Source organism: Antennarius striatus, chromosome 6 (assembly GCF_040054535.1).
Source record: "Antennarius striatus isolate MH-2024 chromosome 6, ASM4005453v1, whole genome shotgun sequence".
In the NCBI taxonomy this organism is placed as follows: domain Eukaryota; kingdom Metazoa; phylum Chordata; class Actinopteri; order Lophiiformes; family Antennariidae; genus Antennarius; species Antennarius striatus.
The window spans coordinates 17,757,838-17,774,693 of NC_090781.1; the positions used below are offsets into that span (position 1 = coordinate 17,757,838).

The 16,856-nt window shown below is 43.1% G+C and overlaps 2 protein-coding genes across 2 annotated transcripts; one reads left to right on the plus strand and one right to left on the minus strand.

Moving 5' to 3' along the window:
- Positions 1-426: 426 nt before the first annotated feature.
- shkbp1 (SH3KBP1 binding protein 1) lies at positions 427-7,366 on the minus strand. The gene is given in 22 exon segments (XM_068317649.1): positions 427-2,148; positions 2,150-2,443; positions 2,445-2,691; positions 2,886-2,967; positions 2,970-2,987; positions 3,073-3,257; positions 3,397-3,493; positions 3,690-3,741; positions 3,743-3,846; positions 3,924-4,094; positions 4,202-4,318; positions 4,452-4,539; positions 4,642-4,757; positions 5,037-5,227; positions 5,323-5,413; positions 5,504-5,564; positions 5,566-5,675; positions 5,810-5,890; positions 5,996-6,128; positions 6,230-6,275; positions 6,389-6,442; positions 7,188-7,366. Coding segments are annotated over 22 exon segments (2,580 nt in total). The 5' UTR covers positions 7,244-7,366; the 3' UTR covers positions 427-1,962.
- A 2,058-nt stretch (positions 7,367-9,424) lies between these two features.
- Positions 9,425-16,071, plus strand: LOC137597068 (P2Y purinoceptor 14). The gene is made up of 2 exons (XM_068317994.1): positions 9,425-9,538; positions 13,941-16,071. Exon 2 carries the CDS (start codon positions 13,943-13,945, stop codon positions 14,978-14,980), a length of 1,038 nt encoding a protein of 345 aa, XP_068174095.1. The 5' UTR covers positions 9,425-9,538; positions 13,941-13,942; the 3' UTR covers positions 14,981-16,071.
- The last annotated feature ends 785 nt before the right edge of the window (positions 16,072-16,856 follow it).

Consider the following 16,856-nt stretch of genomic DNA (forward strand, 5'->3'; position numbering starts at 1 on the left):
CTTGTGGGTTTTGGTTACGGCTGAAAGCAGAGAACTCATCAGAGAACTCATCTTCAATGAATGGCCTATTTTAAAACGTTTTTCACGTATAAGGCACACTAGATTGTAAGACGCATTGTTAGTTTTTGAAAAAATTGAAAGCTTTTGGTTCGCCTTACACTGCAGAAAATACTGTACTACGAATTAATGTGAGCTTTTTTAAACTCTTAAATTAGGGAAGTGTGATAGTGTACCTCTCTGTAAACCTCTGGCCAGCAGTCAACTAAATCAAAACTCAAGCGATGCTTCTGATCGCTAAATACTGTAATCAATTTAAGTTCACATTTGTAGTCCTAGCACCAGTGATACCAGTGATGAAACCAGTTCAAACATGACCTTAGGTTGATTTTAGCTCAGCAGGAATGAAATCAATCTCAAGGATAAGGTGTCAACTGTATTTATTTGTCTGTGATCAACAATAAATTTAATATACAACCCATTCTGATGCAGTACAGTCATCCAGTAAATGTACTTCCAATACAGTACTTGTACAGAGCCTCATGGGTAAACTAACATACAATCAGAAAACCAATAACAAATCAATATTAACATGGTCTTTAATTGAACATTTCTTTGACAGTCTGATTCACCCAGTAAGATGATTCTTGGTTTTAGATTTGTGGAAGAAAAATACAGACCGTAATCACATGTTCAAAGGCTGTTGGTTCAACATTCTCCGTTTGTTTTCTATCACAGTGAATTTAGTCAGATCTTCCCCAACTCTGTACACGAAAGCAAAGACATTTCGTTGTAAAAAAGTCTGTTGTATTTTTGTGCAACGACACAGAATGTCTATCAAAGACATAAAAAAATAAGTTTTTATACAAAAGCATTTTTTTCCCCTCATAAAAAGCTACAAAACAGTTCCGTTCTAAATGAACTGGTGAGTTTCTGTTGCTCGCAGCAGCACAACGACCACGTTTGACTCAGATATTAACACTCTTTTAGCCCCAGACTCAACCAGCGTGCGTGGAGAACGTTTAGTTGATGAATGTTCCACTGAGGTCTGTAAATTTGGAAATGTTCTGTAAAATCAGAACTAAAGGCCATGAAGTGGCTAAAATGCTCTGCAGAGCCACACAGATCCAGCATCTGATTGGTTGATCACTCTGGTTTCTGTTGCTAACCTGACAAATAGATTTAGGAACACAAACAGTTCTTAACTTCACGTCAGGACAAAAGTATCTCTGGCTGAAAATGGGGATTTTAACAAAGATGACAACTACAGCTAGCTTAGTTAAGCTAATGCTACATATGATGTTCACACTGTGAGGTGAGTCAAGTTGTTTCACAACAAGAACCTAGAAAAAGTCTCTCACGTGTGATGTCACATGATATGCTAAAGCTAATTGGACCATGTAAGGGCTAGGACAGAGCTACTAGCTATAACATGTTAGCACATTCATACATAATTTATGTCCTTTTCTTCAGAGATCATTATCTGGAGGCGCAGTAGGTAAACCAACACGGCTTCAATTGGCACCACTTAATGGAGAACGAGCCTTAAATGTATTTTTGACTGTTAAATCAGAGAAAGATCCATCATCTCCAGCTTCAATGAGATTTATTTTATGAAAGGGGTCAGAAACATTTCTGTTTTTCCAGTGGCTTGCTGGAGCTGAAGTTTGTTCAAATGGACAGATTTGACAGGTTAGCAACAGTTAAGCAACAAGGCAAGAGTGAGCCCTTGTATTTTTCACCGAGTCATCTGATTTACTGATAATGTAGAAAAACTGATCACATCAATGAGGAACCAGCATGTGGTAACCATGGCAACAGAACACTGCTTGATTGGCTGTTCACTCCAGCCAAAAAGCTGTTTGGTCTTTCACGTCTCGAGACCTGCTTTAAACATGAATCCGCTTACGGGATTGGCTGACGGGTTCACTCTGAATGCCTGCAGAGTGGTGTATGAAAAGCCAATCAGAAGCTGGTCTCATTCATGTGTGGTTTGGGGCTGGTGGGCGGACCGCCGGCGGGACTGTCCGGACCTGCCGGGCTCTCGGGGGACGCCGGAGCATCAGGAGGTGATGCTGCAGCACCGCGCTGAGGAGAGACAGGCGCCGGAGACCGACTGGGGCTCATGGCTGGGGTTTGGGGAGAGGCGGGGGCTTGATGAAGACGTGGGAGTGGCTCTGCAATGCGATGATGATGATGATAAGTAGGAAGGGTTTCCTGGAGAGTTGCGTGCAGCAGGTGACACAGAGAAGGTGGTGGGGGTCCTGCTCCCGAATCTGGCCTCTAGCTCGCTGCATACCGCTAAGCTTCGTCTGGCGCCTTCTGATCCCAACAGGGACCCGAACCCGGACCCTGGAGCGCTTTCAGAGCTCTTCGCCAGCTCCTGGCAGCGCTCAACAAAGCTCCCCCTCCGTAAGGACCCACAGTCTCTGTCCCGATCTGGTCTGGGCCGGGATCTGGCGTTCTGGCTGGGGCTGGAGGGTGTTCATGTAGGTTGGGATGGCGAGGGTCTGCGGTCCGGGTCCGGCCGAGCAGCTGGGGTCTCTGATGGGTTTGGTGAGGGGAAGGGGAGGAGGCCCCTGGCGAGGGAGGCTGCCACACAGGGAGGCAGAGGAACCCGAGGTGGAGGAACCTCCTCGTCCTCCAGAGTGGAGGCGCTCCATTCGGAAGCCGTCACTCAGCTGAGAGTGGAGGCTGGAGGGGAGGGAGGTGCAACAGTCAACAACAATAACAACAAGAGAGTCCCCTAAATAAAGCTCTTCCTTTAATAAAACTGTAAATTAAACATTTTAAAGTCATTTTATTGTTCCAGCAAGGATCACATAACCTCCTTTCAAGTTCTACAGGGTTGATAAAGACTAACAAACTGTATATGTGTGTGTGTGTACCTGCAGGTGGAGGCCCGCGGCGTGCTGTCAGGTGTTCTGGTCAGAGCCAGATCACACTGGTCCAAAAGCTCCAGCAGCTCTCCTCCGTGGGCCCACCCAGCGCTGTGAGACAACCAATGAGAGCCCTCATTACCGACCAATGACAGAGCATTCTGAACACCGGCGGTGACTTCTTCACCAGCCTCACCTCTGATGTCGACTTTTCCAGCGATGTCCATGGCGGTTGTTAGGTCCCACATCTGGATGCTGCCGTTGCTATGGCCGCTGAAGAGGTAGCGACGCGGGCGGGAGCCGATGCGACTCGAGCCTTCGCACTCGTGGACCATGAAGGCGGTGATGGAGGTGCCGTCCACTGAGCGCACCTCACAAACCCTGAAAGAGAGTTGGTGACATCACTGAGCTGGAGCTCCTTTGACGTACTTTATAAATGCCGATCAATGAAACTCCTCCTCTGCCTTCTGATTGGTTAAAGGAGAAGCTTCTGCTGCTACAGCCTAATGTGGACATTCACCTCTTCCCATTGGACGACAGCCTCACGTAAAGTTTATCTGTGTCCGGTACGACTCGCTGGATGAACACCTGCTGGTCATCTCTTTCTCCAAACGGACCTGAAACACACGACACACACCGCTGACTTTGCGTTGCCTCCTGAACCTGTACGTTTTCTGGTGTTTCAGACGGAGAACTGATGTTCATCTAAACAAAATGCTCCTGAACAACAAAGAAAAGCTAAGACGAAACTGAAACAGTTCAGGACGATGCTGAGCAAGGCTCCGCCCTTTGACCCCTGAGATTTATCGTTACCTATCTCTGTGCCGGCACTGCAGCCTCCGTGTCCGTCGACGTCATCCAGGCTTGAGGATCTTGAAGGAGGTGAGTGGCGTGGATCCAGGCTGAGTGGAGATCATCCCTCTGAACCGGGTCACTGTCCAGGTCCGGACATGGTTGTTGTCGGCACAAACTGAGATGGCACATGTGAGCATCTAGAGGTCACGTGATCATTTAATGTTGCGTTTCAACACGTCACAGCCGTCATACCTGAGATGAGGTGTTTCTCTGACAGCATGATCTTGGTGACGGGGCTGCGATGGACAGAAAACGTCTGGAAGAGCTGTGGACCCGAGCCGACCGTCTCTGGATGCTGAACGATGACTCGAACTGTCCCGGAGCTGGTCCCATACGCAATCTCAATCCAGTTCCCGCTGTCACCTGATCACATGACCAACATGTTTATGACATTTATAGCAGACAGGTTGTGTTCTACTGATTGGTCACTGGTTTCAGTGAGCGGTATGGTATTAGATCAAGTCCCTTACTTGATTTGGGAGTGAGGTAGACGCTGAGGGCGGTGATGGCATCTTCAGTCGGGTCTCTGAACATCTCCGTCACCAGCAGATCGTTGTCCTTCATCCTCAGAGGAAACTTCTGTACGTCTAACAAGCGCAAAACAAAAGAATTATGAGCAGCAATGACTTTACAGTTTGAAGATGACCAACAGGTCACAAGTTTCACTGGTCCCAACCATCGGAGAGACGCTGTCTGTTTTTAAAAACCAATGAATGAGACCTATATAGTAGATGGAGCCGTTGTTGCCACCCAGGATGAGGAAGGAGCCGGCGGTGTCGTAGCTGCTGATGGGAACCACGTCCTGATTCTGTGCAGAGCAACACAACACACTGATTTAGTGTCTGTCGCCTCACTGCAGCAACAGTTTTATGGATCAGACTTGCTGCACAACGGAATGTCTCTCTCTCACCTGCCAGTGTTTGGTGACGGCGTTCCAAACCCCAACCTTCCCTGTGTGGCTGGTAGCGATCAACTGATTACCAACAAAGAAGAGAGCCTCCACAGGGACATTCAGACTGAAGACGCCTGCAGAGACGAGAATTCAGACACCAGTTTTGTTTCTGACAAGAACATTTATAGAAAATTCTACAGCCACAGATTTATAGTAACGCAGTAGCTGTGAACCTGCACAGATCACTCTTAAAATATGGCTGATGTATTTATCAATCTTCTGTTTGCCTTGATGTAATTTCTTTAATTTACCTCCTCTTCAGGAACAGATGTTCTTACAATGGATTTAACATCATTTGGTCATGAAAAAGGAATGGCTGGTCATCAAGAAAAGGCTGACATAGAAACCAGTACCAATCTCATTTCCGTTGCCGTCTGGGCAGATGGCCCACAGGATGATCTCTGTTGCTGAGGCGACGGCTACCATCTTGTCGTTGTCTCCCAGGGAGCCGGCCATCACCTTGGCGTTGAGTGCGACTCTATCAATCACCCAATCCAGACGAGGAGACGTGAAGACCTGCTGCCACCCAGTCGACTCCTTCACCCTGAGGGAGAGTCAGAAGCTGAGGTCATGTCCAAATGTTCAGAATACAGTGTTAATCTCTAACATGTCCTGATCACTGGTTGTGGAACTGTTTACCTGTAGCAGACGACAAACTGTGCGTAGGCCACAGCGATCCAGTTGTGATGACCGCAGATGATCCGAACCAGACCGGGATCAGAGAACTGACCTACCAACATATTTGTAATTTCTTTGTGGTCATAAAGCTTCACAAAACACTCTGTTGATGGTTTGTAATCCACAGATTTTATGTGTTTACCTCCAGCTGTCCTCTCCTCAACGTTCGGCCTGCCGAGTATCCCAGAATTCCCCAGGTTGGGGTGGCATTGTGTTGCTGCGTCTGACTGGTGCCCTCTCTGCAGAGATGACTCTACCTGCCATGAACTGCGATCCGGCTACGCTGTGACGATTGCGTCGCTTCGCTGGGTAGACTGTGATGATAGAGACAGGAAGTGAGGACCCGACTCAGGGGCTGCAGGTGTTTCAGTGACTCACACTGGTTTATTGATCCTCAAGTCAGGCCTGCAAATTGATTCTCAGACCGAGCATAGAGGCTCAGGCATACCTGGTGGAGGTAAGTAGCCGTTAAACAGCACGTTTCCACAGGAGGATCGGTCCAGCTCGTCACACAGCTGCAGCTTACGCACTAATAAGAAACAAATTAAATCAAATTGCTTTCTAAATTTAAATAATTATGAAGTCGTGGTGGACAAAGTGCTCTGCTCTGATTGGACCATGCAGCAGGTCTCACCCAGTGGAGTGATGCCGTAGAACTCGGCCTCGTGCATGAGCATGTGCACGTTGATGGAGCGGGGGTGCAGCTCTTTGGTCCGCAAGAAGTTAAGGATGGTGGCAAACAGAGACGGATCTCTGTCAATGAAGATCTACAGCAAGAAGGGAAGGACAGAAGGGTATCAGACAAACCTACAGAGGGTTGATTGTGATGTAATGAACAGACATCGTGATAAAGAACCAATGAACTCACAGCTCCAGTTTCATCTTTCAGAGTCGAGATCCGACCGCTCAATAGACTGAAGACAAAAACAAAACATCCAGCTGTTAGTCAATAAAACATTTTCAATGGAGTTTGGAATCTGAAATGTTTTGTGATTGAATGTAGAAGGTGTGAGTTATCATTACCCACCTGGAGAAAAAGGAGTCAGGAACCCACGTCAGCGTCTGTCGTGAGGTGCTAAACCTGTGAACAAACTTTGTCAGCTTTTCTCTTGTTGTGTGTGTTTGCTTTGGATTATAATGCAAACATTCCAAATCTATAACCCACATAGAAGTTATACATTGAGCTGTACAGTACATCTGGATGAACCTTACCCAACTCTGGATGAAGGTCTGGTATTGCAGTGGTGGAAATATTTATATTAGTTTGTTCGTGATAAACAAGAGGTTAACTAATTTGCTGTAACTCTTATTATTATCGTATACTTTAAAAGGCACTAGTTAGCTTTTACTCCGTGTTTTCTTTAATTGTTTTTTTTCCACATGCAAGTCTAAGTCATAATAGTTTAATCTGTGCCGTACTTTACTATCCCGTAAAACACTTAAATCGAGTACAGCGATCTTCCCATGTTTCCATTGTCGGACACAAGGCAGCTTCTTACTTTCACTTCAATTTGGCCTTTCTATTACAAGTTTTAAAGTTATTTTTATTATGTTAAGGGAATTTTTAAAAGAACTATGCCGAACAAAACACAAACAATGGCTCAAACCAGCCAGAATAGATGATGGCTACAGCTTTTTTTATTTTTTATGAGTAACTTCAAACGTTTAAAGTATTGGGAACAACTACGTGTATAATTCTGTAATATCCTGATTCCTTATCGGGGTAGAATCCCGGTGGGATTTGAACCCCTGTCCTTTATGAGCAGCGCTCGGCTGCAGCTAGCCGGGGTTAGCCCAGCCGCTACAAACATCCTCCGGTTCCTCACCTCTTCCCTCCTACGTTCAGGTGGATGATGTCCCCGCTTCTCACCGCGGTCGACATGGTCGGAAGATTAGCCGCTCCGACACAAGAAAGACGCGTCACTTACTCCATTTTTGGATAAAAACTGTTTCTACTCCTGTTTAGAAGAAAACTTCCTGTCTCTCGCTGAGCTGCGCTCCGGATGTTGACCTGCCCAGTGACGTCACTTCCGACGCGCATACTCACATCCTGTCCTGGCAGCTACCGCACGCGAGTGTTTGCTTTGTTAGGGCCGTGTCTGGTATTAATTTTTTTTTAAAATTCATTTTATTAATTGATTTATTTGAACGCTATAAACCTACAGTAAACAAAAGTTTTGGACACTATACACAGAATAATTTCATTTAATACCAATAAAAAAATTTTTAAAAAAGAAGACTGCTTTTCTCATAGGAGCATTTTTGTTGCACAAATATTTCTTTTTTCATTTAGAAATTTGGAACTATGGCACTATTCAGGAAGACGTAAGCGATATTTGCCTTTCTATAGTGGTTAAAATGGTGTTTAAACCTTACAAATATCAGTTTTATACCTATAAATGTAAAGACCTGTATTCATAATTTCAAGCTGCACAGTGTCAGATTGCGTCAAAACATGGTTTTGTTCAACTGGAACCTCATGCAAAAATGCTGTTTCACTATTGTTAACAACTGTAAATTTGAATCCGACAGATCGCTCAGAATTTATTTTCATCAAAGTGATAGTTTATTGTTCACTAAAGCAATATTCCAGCAATGCATTCACTGGGCATCATTTCATCTGTCTGGTGTTATTTCAGTAGAGATGCTCCTCTTCCTCTTCTTGTGTCTGATATCTTCCTCTCCCCTGCTGGATTCCTCTTCCTCCCATTCTCTCTCGGATCACACCAACGTGGGTCAGAGATGCACTCTTGTGCATCAACAATGTCCAGAGCTGTGGATGTAGAAAAGTGTTTTGAAGTTGGAATCTGAAGAAGTTATGTCTGATATCACCTCTTAAACTCCAGGACAAATTTTGATGGAAAACACTTTGGGGTTATTTATTATGCAAGTGCCTTATAAGGTGAATTTTAGTCAAGATGTAAAAAAGAAGATAAAATTTAAAAAAACTCAAGAGAGTTAACCAAGAGCCTGTTTCCTTCGACGGTTTGGCAGAAGGGCTTTGTGTTGTTTCTTTCCGTGGACCTTACTTTGTCTCAGCTGCTGAGCCAAATGTCAAAACCAAGAACTCAACCTCTTCATCATTTTGACATTGAGCTCACATGATTCATGTGCCTAAAAAAGACTCATGTATACACAGAGCCAGGTGGAAGGGAGTTAGGGGGGTGGAGGAGGGAGGCAGAGACTAAAAGTGGAAAAGATGTCAAACTAAAAAGGGGAATTGATCAGTAGCAGTCTGAAGCACATCCTGTTATCCGCAGGGATGATGTACAGATGGGGGGAGTCATGGCCCTATGTTATGCATTAAGGGGATAAAACAATTACAAGGTAAAGAAAAAAGTGTAAAACTTTCTAAAGGATAAAATAACAAGAACAGCACCTTTAAGTGTCTCTAAAATAGAGAAAAGATTATATGCTCTTATGGAGGCCTTTTCCAACATCTTGTAGAACAAACTGACCTCTGTGAGTCTCTGTAGTCACAGAGATTATCTGGATTATTTTTGGTCAGTCAAATTTGAAAGCCGGATGTGGCTCCTTATTCAAAGTTTTAACGACACTTCAGTTTGTTAAAGGTAATAGCATTAATAGCCACTAGATGTCACACTGCAACACAAACGGGTTGAAAGCGGTCCAGAGTCCACACCCCCCCCCCCTCCAAAAAAACCCCCCAAAAAACAAAACTCTCTCTCAAGAAAATCAACAGAAGGAGCAAAAAGACAATAACTGTGTGTGTATGTGTGTGTGTGTGTGTGTGTGTGTGTGTGTGTGTGTGTGTGTGTGTGTGTGTGTGTGTGTGTGTGTGAGAGAGAGAGAGAGAGCTGATGAGCTGCTAGCTGAGTGCAGTTCATCTGAGAGGGAAGAGAGAGAGAGAGAGGGAGGGAGAGAGAGAGAGAGAGAGAGAGAGAGAGGGAGGGAGGAGAGAGAGAGAGAGAGAGAGAGAGAGAGAGAGAGAGAGAGAGAGAGAGAGAGAGAGAGAGAGAGAGAGAGAGAGAGAGAGGGAGGGAGGAGAGAGAGAGAGAGAGAGAGAGAGAGAGAGAGAGAGAGAGAGAGAGAGAGAGAGAGAGAGAGAGAGAGAGAGAAGAGGACGGGGAAGCTGCTGTTACACCACCAGTTTAATTTCTACCGCAGGTGGAGGACCATCTATATGAAGCTGAAAGAGCATCAGAATCTTTATGTGGTGAGTAGACGGAATGTCTATTGATATAATTTTTGATTTCAGAAGGGAACCTGTATGAGTTTTAAAATCTGCTGTTTGATATCTAAACTTAATTTCTCAGAAAAGCTATTAATTGGTTCCCAATTTCCTGAGAAACTATAAACAGCAGTCTGGGATCTAGTCTGTTCCGTTCTGCAGAACAACAACTTCAGTAAAAAAAGAAAAGAAAAATGAAAGAAAAGAAACAATAACTAAAATGACATATCCACACCATCTTTCCCAGAATGAGGGAATATATTAGCTCCATAAAATACTTATTTATAAAAGAAATTAGATTTATAACTGTACACCTCATCCATTCAGCATAAAGACAGAGCACTGTCTTTATGCTGTTGATGACATCATCCATCAGAAGTGGTGATCATTCTTTAATCCTGAGATCTTTGAACTGGTTCTTTCAGTGATTCTTGGACTCAACTCCATTCGGTACTTGTAAACAACACACTACCCAAGTGCTTCGTATCAGTAGTTACAGCAGAGGCTGCCATTGATCCAACAGGAATGTGAAGATAATTTTGCACAAATTCGAAAAAACTGAATCCCAACTTTTAGAATATACAGAAATCTTGTAAAAACAAACAAACCAACAGTTTTTACTCGTAGAATGAATTTTTTTCACAGAAACATGTGAAAAAATGAAAGCAGGAGTGAAATGATATGATGATAACACATCTAATGACTTTTTATTGAATTTACTTAATTTAACTTTCTTCAAATTGAATGCAAAAATGGCATCCTTGCATAGGTCACAGTGAAATACTAATACAAAGCATGAAGTAAACGAGTCCACTCAGGAACGTTCAAAACCACAATTCCACACTAGATAGTTAGTTCTGAACTGTTTTTGAATTATTCCAAAACACTTCTCAGATTGATGACAAATGCCAGGAAACTGACGATGAGCAAGCTTAGTGGAATTATCAGTTGTTTGTCTTAGTCATAAATGAAAAGATATACAAAACCCCTAACTCTCCAATCCACCAATCAGCACTGGAGAATGAGTGCGTTGTGTCACGTAGGATCTTCTGAGGGTTAGGATGTGGAGGAGGAGAATCTTATATCATGATTCTTCTGAACTTAACAACAATGCTATTAATAGAAAGGTTGCAGAAATGAACTGTGGACTTAATAGTGGTAAAAGAGACTGGTTTTAATCTACGCCACTTACTCCGTTCAAGATGTCCAAGAAGGTTCAGATCAACACCACAGTTGTATGCTGTCACTTCTGGCACTCACCCTTTCACCAAGTTCCATGGAAATCCACTGGGATCCTTCTGACAAGTCAATAAAAAAGCCATTTTATGTGTAACCAAACCTTTAAAGCAGCTCTTTATGTGAAAATGGAGACAAAAAGTTTATTCCATGCAGCTATTTTATTGATCCGTGACAGAAACTGAAGTGTTGGTCAATATGATCAGCCCAGGAGTCATTTTACTCAGAAGACTGCATGTTTTATAATATCGTTGATCACCAGGAAAGAATGGGAAGCATGATTTCTTGCTTTTATGTCCTGGTTTGAAAAACTGGATCAACTTTTCACTTCGCTTTGTGGGTGTGAAAGAAACAGATATGAGTGGCTGAGATCAGTTGCAGTTAAAAACGGACTCAAAAGTCAAGTTAATTGTTTTCAGATCTACATTTATGATTCCTGAGGACTATCGGTCCATCTCCTCTGAAGTTCAGTCGGGAGGCTGAAAGCAGAAGTTGTTGGTTTTCATCAGCTGATCTGGGCGTCCTCATTGTCTAGAATACAAAATACTAAGAAGAAACATGACATGCCTTCCAAATGCTGACTCATGCCAAAGTCTGCATGAGCGACGACCAAAGTGAAAACATTCAGATTCACGCAAGCTTCCCAGAGATCCAGGGTTAAATGTCCATTTGACCCCCTGATTGCTTACGTTCAGCTCCATTGATAAGACCTGATAAACCAGTATGTTGTTTTCTGTCACATGAGTGTCATGCACACTGTAGCCTCTAGGGAATGCAAACAGGGTTTTACACAAAGCCTTATATATCTGAAAAAGTCGAACTAAGAGAGAACAAGCCATAGAGGAGGTGTGACCGGATGGGACGCAGTGTATTTTATGTTCACACTTAAATGGGAGATTTAAATTTTAAAAATAATTAAATACAACAACAAAGAAAATAAAATGCAAGTGTCTTAAAATCAACATACTGTACAGTATAATCTATATTGTTTTATCTTATTTTAAAATAGTTAATTCATTCACATTCATTAGCTTTTTAAACCCTCTTTATCAGTTGTCATGGGTAGCGGGGTGCTGGAACCTATCCCAGCCAACTAACGTGAGGCAGGGGTGACTCCAGGCGCGACGTCAGTGCACCACGGAGCTACACCGAGACAGACACTCACATACTGTACACCTATGGGCAATTTGCAACTGGCCAATTAACCTGAAGTGCATATTTTTGGAGGTGGGAGGAAGCCACAGAACCCATAAAGAACCCATGTAGACACGGAGAGAACATGCAAACTCCGCACAGAGAGGGACTCGAACCGCCTTGTTGTGCGGCGACAGCTCTACCCACTGCGCCACTGTGTCCAGCTTAAAATGGCATTAAAAATAAATCAACTCAAATTCTAGTCAGATTTTGAAGTAAACTTACCTCTATCAACACAATAACATGCTTGACAAATCTTCCTTTATTGGTTGGATATTGACGTTTGACCTTTGGCACTGGATCTAAGTTTTGTTTTGGTGTAAACGGGTTCTCATCCTATAGAGGGTTTGGGGAGGGATCTGATCTGGTCATTGTTTTCCTCACAGCTGTTCCTTGTAAAATAATGTTCTCCACATAAACAGGAAGCCAGAGGAATGTTTTATATGAAGATCCTGAAGCCCTAATGAAGCACAATCTTTTCTTTATGGTCTTAACATCACAGGAATTGTTTCCGGGTTTGGAGCAACACAGGTGAGCAACAGCAGCATGAATGGGATCGCTGGTTTAATTTTATTTGAATTTGAACTAAAATTGGCAACAGCAGAGGTCAAGAGTTTGAGATGGAGGCTAAAAATAAAAGAACCAGGACAATAAATGTCAGTGTGGCTTCTGCATTCCCTGTAAATGTCCTGTTTTTATAAGCATGGATGAAGGTAGGCGCGCTGTGTTTGTTGGACTACGATGAATCGGAGTGGGGAGGGAAGAGCAAGACAAACAGGAGTAGGAGATGCTTTTTATTTGTGTATGAAGCTCAATGTAAACAGAACGCTTTGTCTTCAGTGGGACTTTTGTTGATGTTTAATTGTGAAAAGACCGGTCTGGTTACTGACTAATATAAATAAAGATTTGTTTGAAAGCTCTTCTGAGGAAGGTAGAACTTTTTTTTATGAGTGGACGGTTCGCTATAAGGTAGAAATGTGTTGTCTTTGTCACAAGCTCTACACTGTTTGTTGAAAGTAGATGCAATCTACAAAGAGATCAGCCGTTACATCAGAATCACCCGACTGATACTGTGTAGGTAACAACAGAGATCGGAGCCATCAAAGACTCCACCACACTCCAAAAGGTTTGCTGAGATGTCTGACACCAAGGTGTTAGCAGCAGATCTTTAACCCTAGAGAACCCACACCCATTTATCCTTACAGGAAAATTATGTGAGTTATACCACAGACCAAGTGGACCATATAGAACACATTTCTGAAGTTTTTTTTAGAACAATAAAACTTAGTTTTATTATTATTTATTATTATTTTATTACTATTTTGGAGAGATCACTTTCTGTCACAGACACAGGACTGTCACATGGTCATGATACCAGAATGTTGAGTATACGTCGCTTGGGGACTTCCATCCATCCATCCATCCATCCATTTTCTTCTGCTTTATCCGCCGCAGTGGGTACGGGGAGCTGGAGCCTATCCCACCTGGCATAGGGCGTGAGGTGGGGGACACTCCGGGCACATCGCCAGTGAGCCGCGGAGCCACACACATAGACGGATGACCATGTACACACACACTCACTCCTACGGGCAATTGGGGACCGCCCAATTAATGTGAAGCGCATTTTACTTAACGAGTTAAATCAGACATAAAGCTTTATAACGAAGAGACGGACATTCAAAGCGCCTGTGACACCGGTGTGACCATGGGTCCTCTCGGGTTAAGTCCTGGAAGTTTTAAGGTCGTGTCTCTGTGGATATGATTAGTTTGTCCAGAACATCCGACAGTCTTGATTGGACTGAGATCTGGAGACTATGGAAGCCAAGTCTACACTTTGCCTTCTTCAGGGAATCTTTCCATTGGTTGATTGAAACTTTAGTTGATGGACATGGGTCAGCGTTGGTGCTCAGACTAGCTGTACAGTTATTACATTCAAACTGTGTTTGTGTGCTTTCAGGGATGGATCTCCTCAATGCCACCCACCTCCCCACCAATCAATCCGACTTCAGCAGTGTCTTTACCCTTCATGTTCTCCCACCGCTCTATTTCATCATCTGCATTGTGGGCATGTTCCTGAATGGTCTGGCCGCCTGGATCTTCTTCAGAGTGCCCAGTGACTCTGGACTGGTGGTCTACCTGAAGAACATGGTGGTGGCCGATCTCCTCATGCTTTCCACCTTCCCCTTCAAGCTGGCATCTCAGCTGGGCCTGGGTGGGTGGCACCTACACGTCATCATCTGCCGCTACATTGCTGTACTCTTCTATTCCTCCATGTACGTGGGGATTGCCTTCATGGGCTTCATCAGCCTTGAGCGCTACGTCAAGATTGTCCGGCACACTTCCCCCTCCTCCATCTCCTCCTGCTGGTCTCTTTTGGGAAAGTTTAACTTGCTGCACCACCTGCAGAGTGTCGGCTTTGCCCGGATGCTGGCCCTCTTCACCTGGAGTTTCCTGGTACTCTGTGTCTTGCCCAACGTTGTCCTGACCAGCCAGCCGGCCCATGAGGGGAATGCACGACACTGCATGCAACTGAAGACACCCCTGGGGATGCAGTGGCACAGGGTGTCCACCCTTTTCAACGTTGCCCTGTTCTGGGTGACTTTGCTGGTTATTGTCTTCAGCTACGCATCCATTGCCCGCCAGATCTACCAGTCTTACCTCCGTGTGCGACACAACAACAGTGACGTTCGTCGGAAGTCAAACCGCAGCATCTTCAGCATCCTGGCAGTTTTCTTTTTCTGTTTCGTGCCGTATCACGTTTGCCGTGTGCCCTACACCTTGAGCCAGACACTGGCATTAGGCTTCAGCGAGGACACCCGTTTCCTGCTGTTCCAGCTGAAAGAGGGAACGCTCTTCCTGTCAGCCCTCAACGTCTGCCTCGATCCTATCATCTACTTCCTGATGTGTCGAACATTCAGAGAATCACTGCTGAGAAAATTGTCAGGAAGAACTATGAGGAGATCCCTGAGCAACGCCCAGAGTCTGAGCAACATTTAAGGGGAGCCAAAAAAAGAAACGATGATTCAGGAAAAAAGAGGTGGACTGAGCAATGAAGTACTGTTTGGTTTTGGCAAGAAGAAGAGCGTGGATGTCAACACTACATGTGTTTCAAGAATTAAAGAAAAGCAGCAAGCACTCAGCAGAAATGAGTGAACGCATTGGCAGGTTGTGTAACGTCATCAGCAGACTCATCCAGACATGAACTCTCAATATAATAGAAATAATTAATTCAGAAAGTCTGGCATTGAATTTCGTATATGTCTTTCCAGCAGGCAAAGCTTTTATTTTATTATGATTTACATGAATTAGATGCAAGTATGGTCAGTTTATCAGGAATGCATGAGTTTACATTACTGTATCATGATCTGACATCAATATTATATAAAGTTACCTGTTTTAGTTGATTTGAACATTTTTATATGAATGCAGAATCATGTGTGTGTGTTTAAAGATGTATTTTCAGGTGCTATATAAATTATATAATTATTACACACATGCATAAAATTATATAAAGAAAGGAGGTTGGTGACGGAAGTGAAAGCGATGGTGGTGCTTTCATTTCTCTTTTAAATCCTGAATTTGGGTCCTTTTGTTTTGGGGTTTAGAGCTCATAAATTGTTCTTTTCCATTGTTGAAATCACTCATTTTCACTCATTCTGACTATTGTAATGACTATTGTAATGAAAGAATCCATAGAAATTTTTTTTATCTGAACCAACCCAGACAGACGCATCCTCATTTATTAACATTTATTAATGATATTGCTCCTTTCATTCGGAGTACAGTGCAGTATTACCACGTTTTTACACTGTCTTGTTTAGGCCATCTAGTGGTCATAGTGTATAACTACATCCACGTTTATGTTTACTGTATTTAGATCGAATAGATCGATTGGTTAGATCAATGTGTCCATCCAGCTTTTTGGGAAATCAGTTGTTACAGTGAAGCTGAAAATATAATCAGTTCTTACAGTCTTCAAGGCACATTTGCTAAATAATTAAATAATATATGCAAAGGAGAATATGAATTAAGTCATTTTTATTTTGATATTGAAATCATGTTTTCCTTTTGTAAAATAAAACGTAATTAAATCTGAATGAGCCCATTTTGATGAATTAATTAATCAATTAATCAGATATTTATAAGACATCTAGCCATCATTCGTAACCAGGAACTTGATGGTCCTTTCAAACATACAGATGTCCTTATTGGCTGAAAAATCTATATACATACATGTTTATATATTAAGTTAATCATTTAGAAAGCAACTGAAGCTGATGCTCCTCTCTTCCTCCCCACATATTCAACATAAACTTCCCCCATTACATGCATGTTGTTCCTCTAACCAACTGACCTGCTTATGATACATGTCTGGAACACACCTGTCCGACTGAAGGGTCAATGCAGGTTGCTATGACACGCTGCAAAAAACAAAAAAATAAATGAAAAAACCCAAAACAACCTTCATTATATCATGAATCTTTGATCAGGCTGAGTAATTATGACACTTGCATATTATTGGCCTGTCAGCTGCGGCCCTGACCCATTTTCAAAGTTACTACTGCTGTGTGATGACAGAATTATAACCACATCCCTGCATCCCCCCACCCACTGTGCTTCAGTCCTTCCTGATACGAAGCTATGAGGAAATCAGATTTCAGTCAGAGATACGCAGACAGGTGGGTGATGAAGTTAACTGTATTTTTAATTATGTTGTTTTATTTATTGAATGAATGACTGCTTATTATCAGATATGAATTGAATACCTGTGATTAGAAACATAAGTGTAGAAAAAATATTTAGATGTTTGGATGTTAACAATGTAGAACTACTTCCTTACAAGTAAAACTACAGATGTGTTTTCAGATTCATA

Bases quoted from the DNA above. Each gene is read 5' to 3' on its own strand.
- LOC137597068 (XM_068317994.1), top strand. From the start codon at position 13,943: ATGGATCTCCTCAATGCCACCCACCTCCCCACCAATCAATCCGACTTC.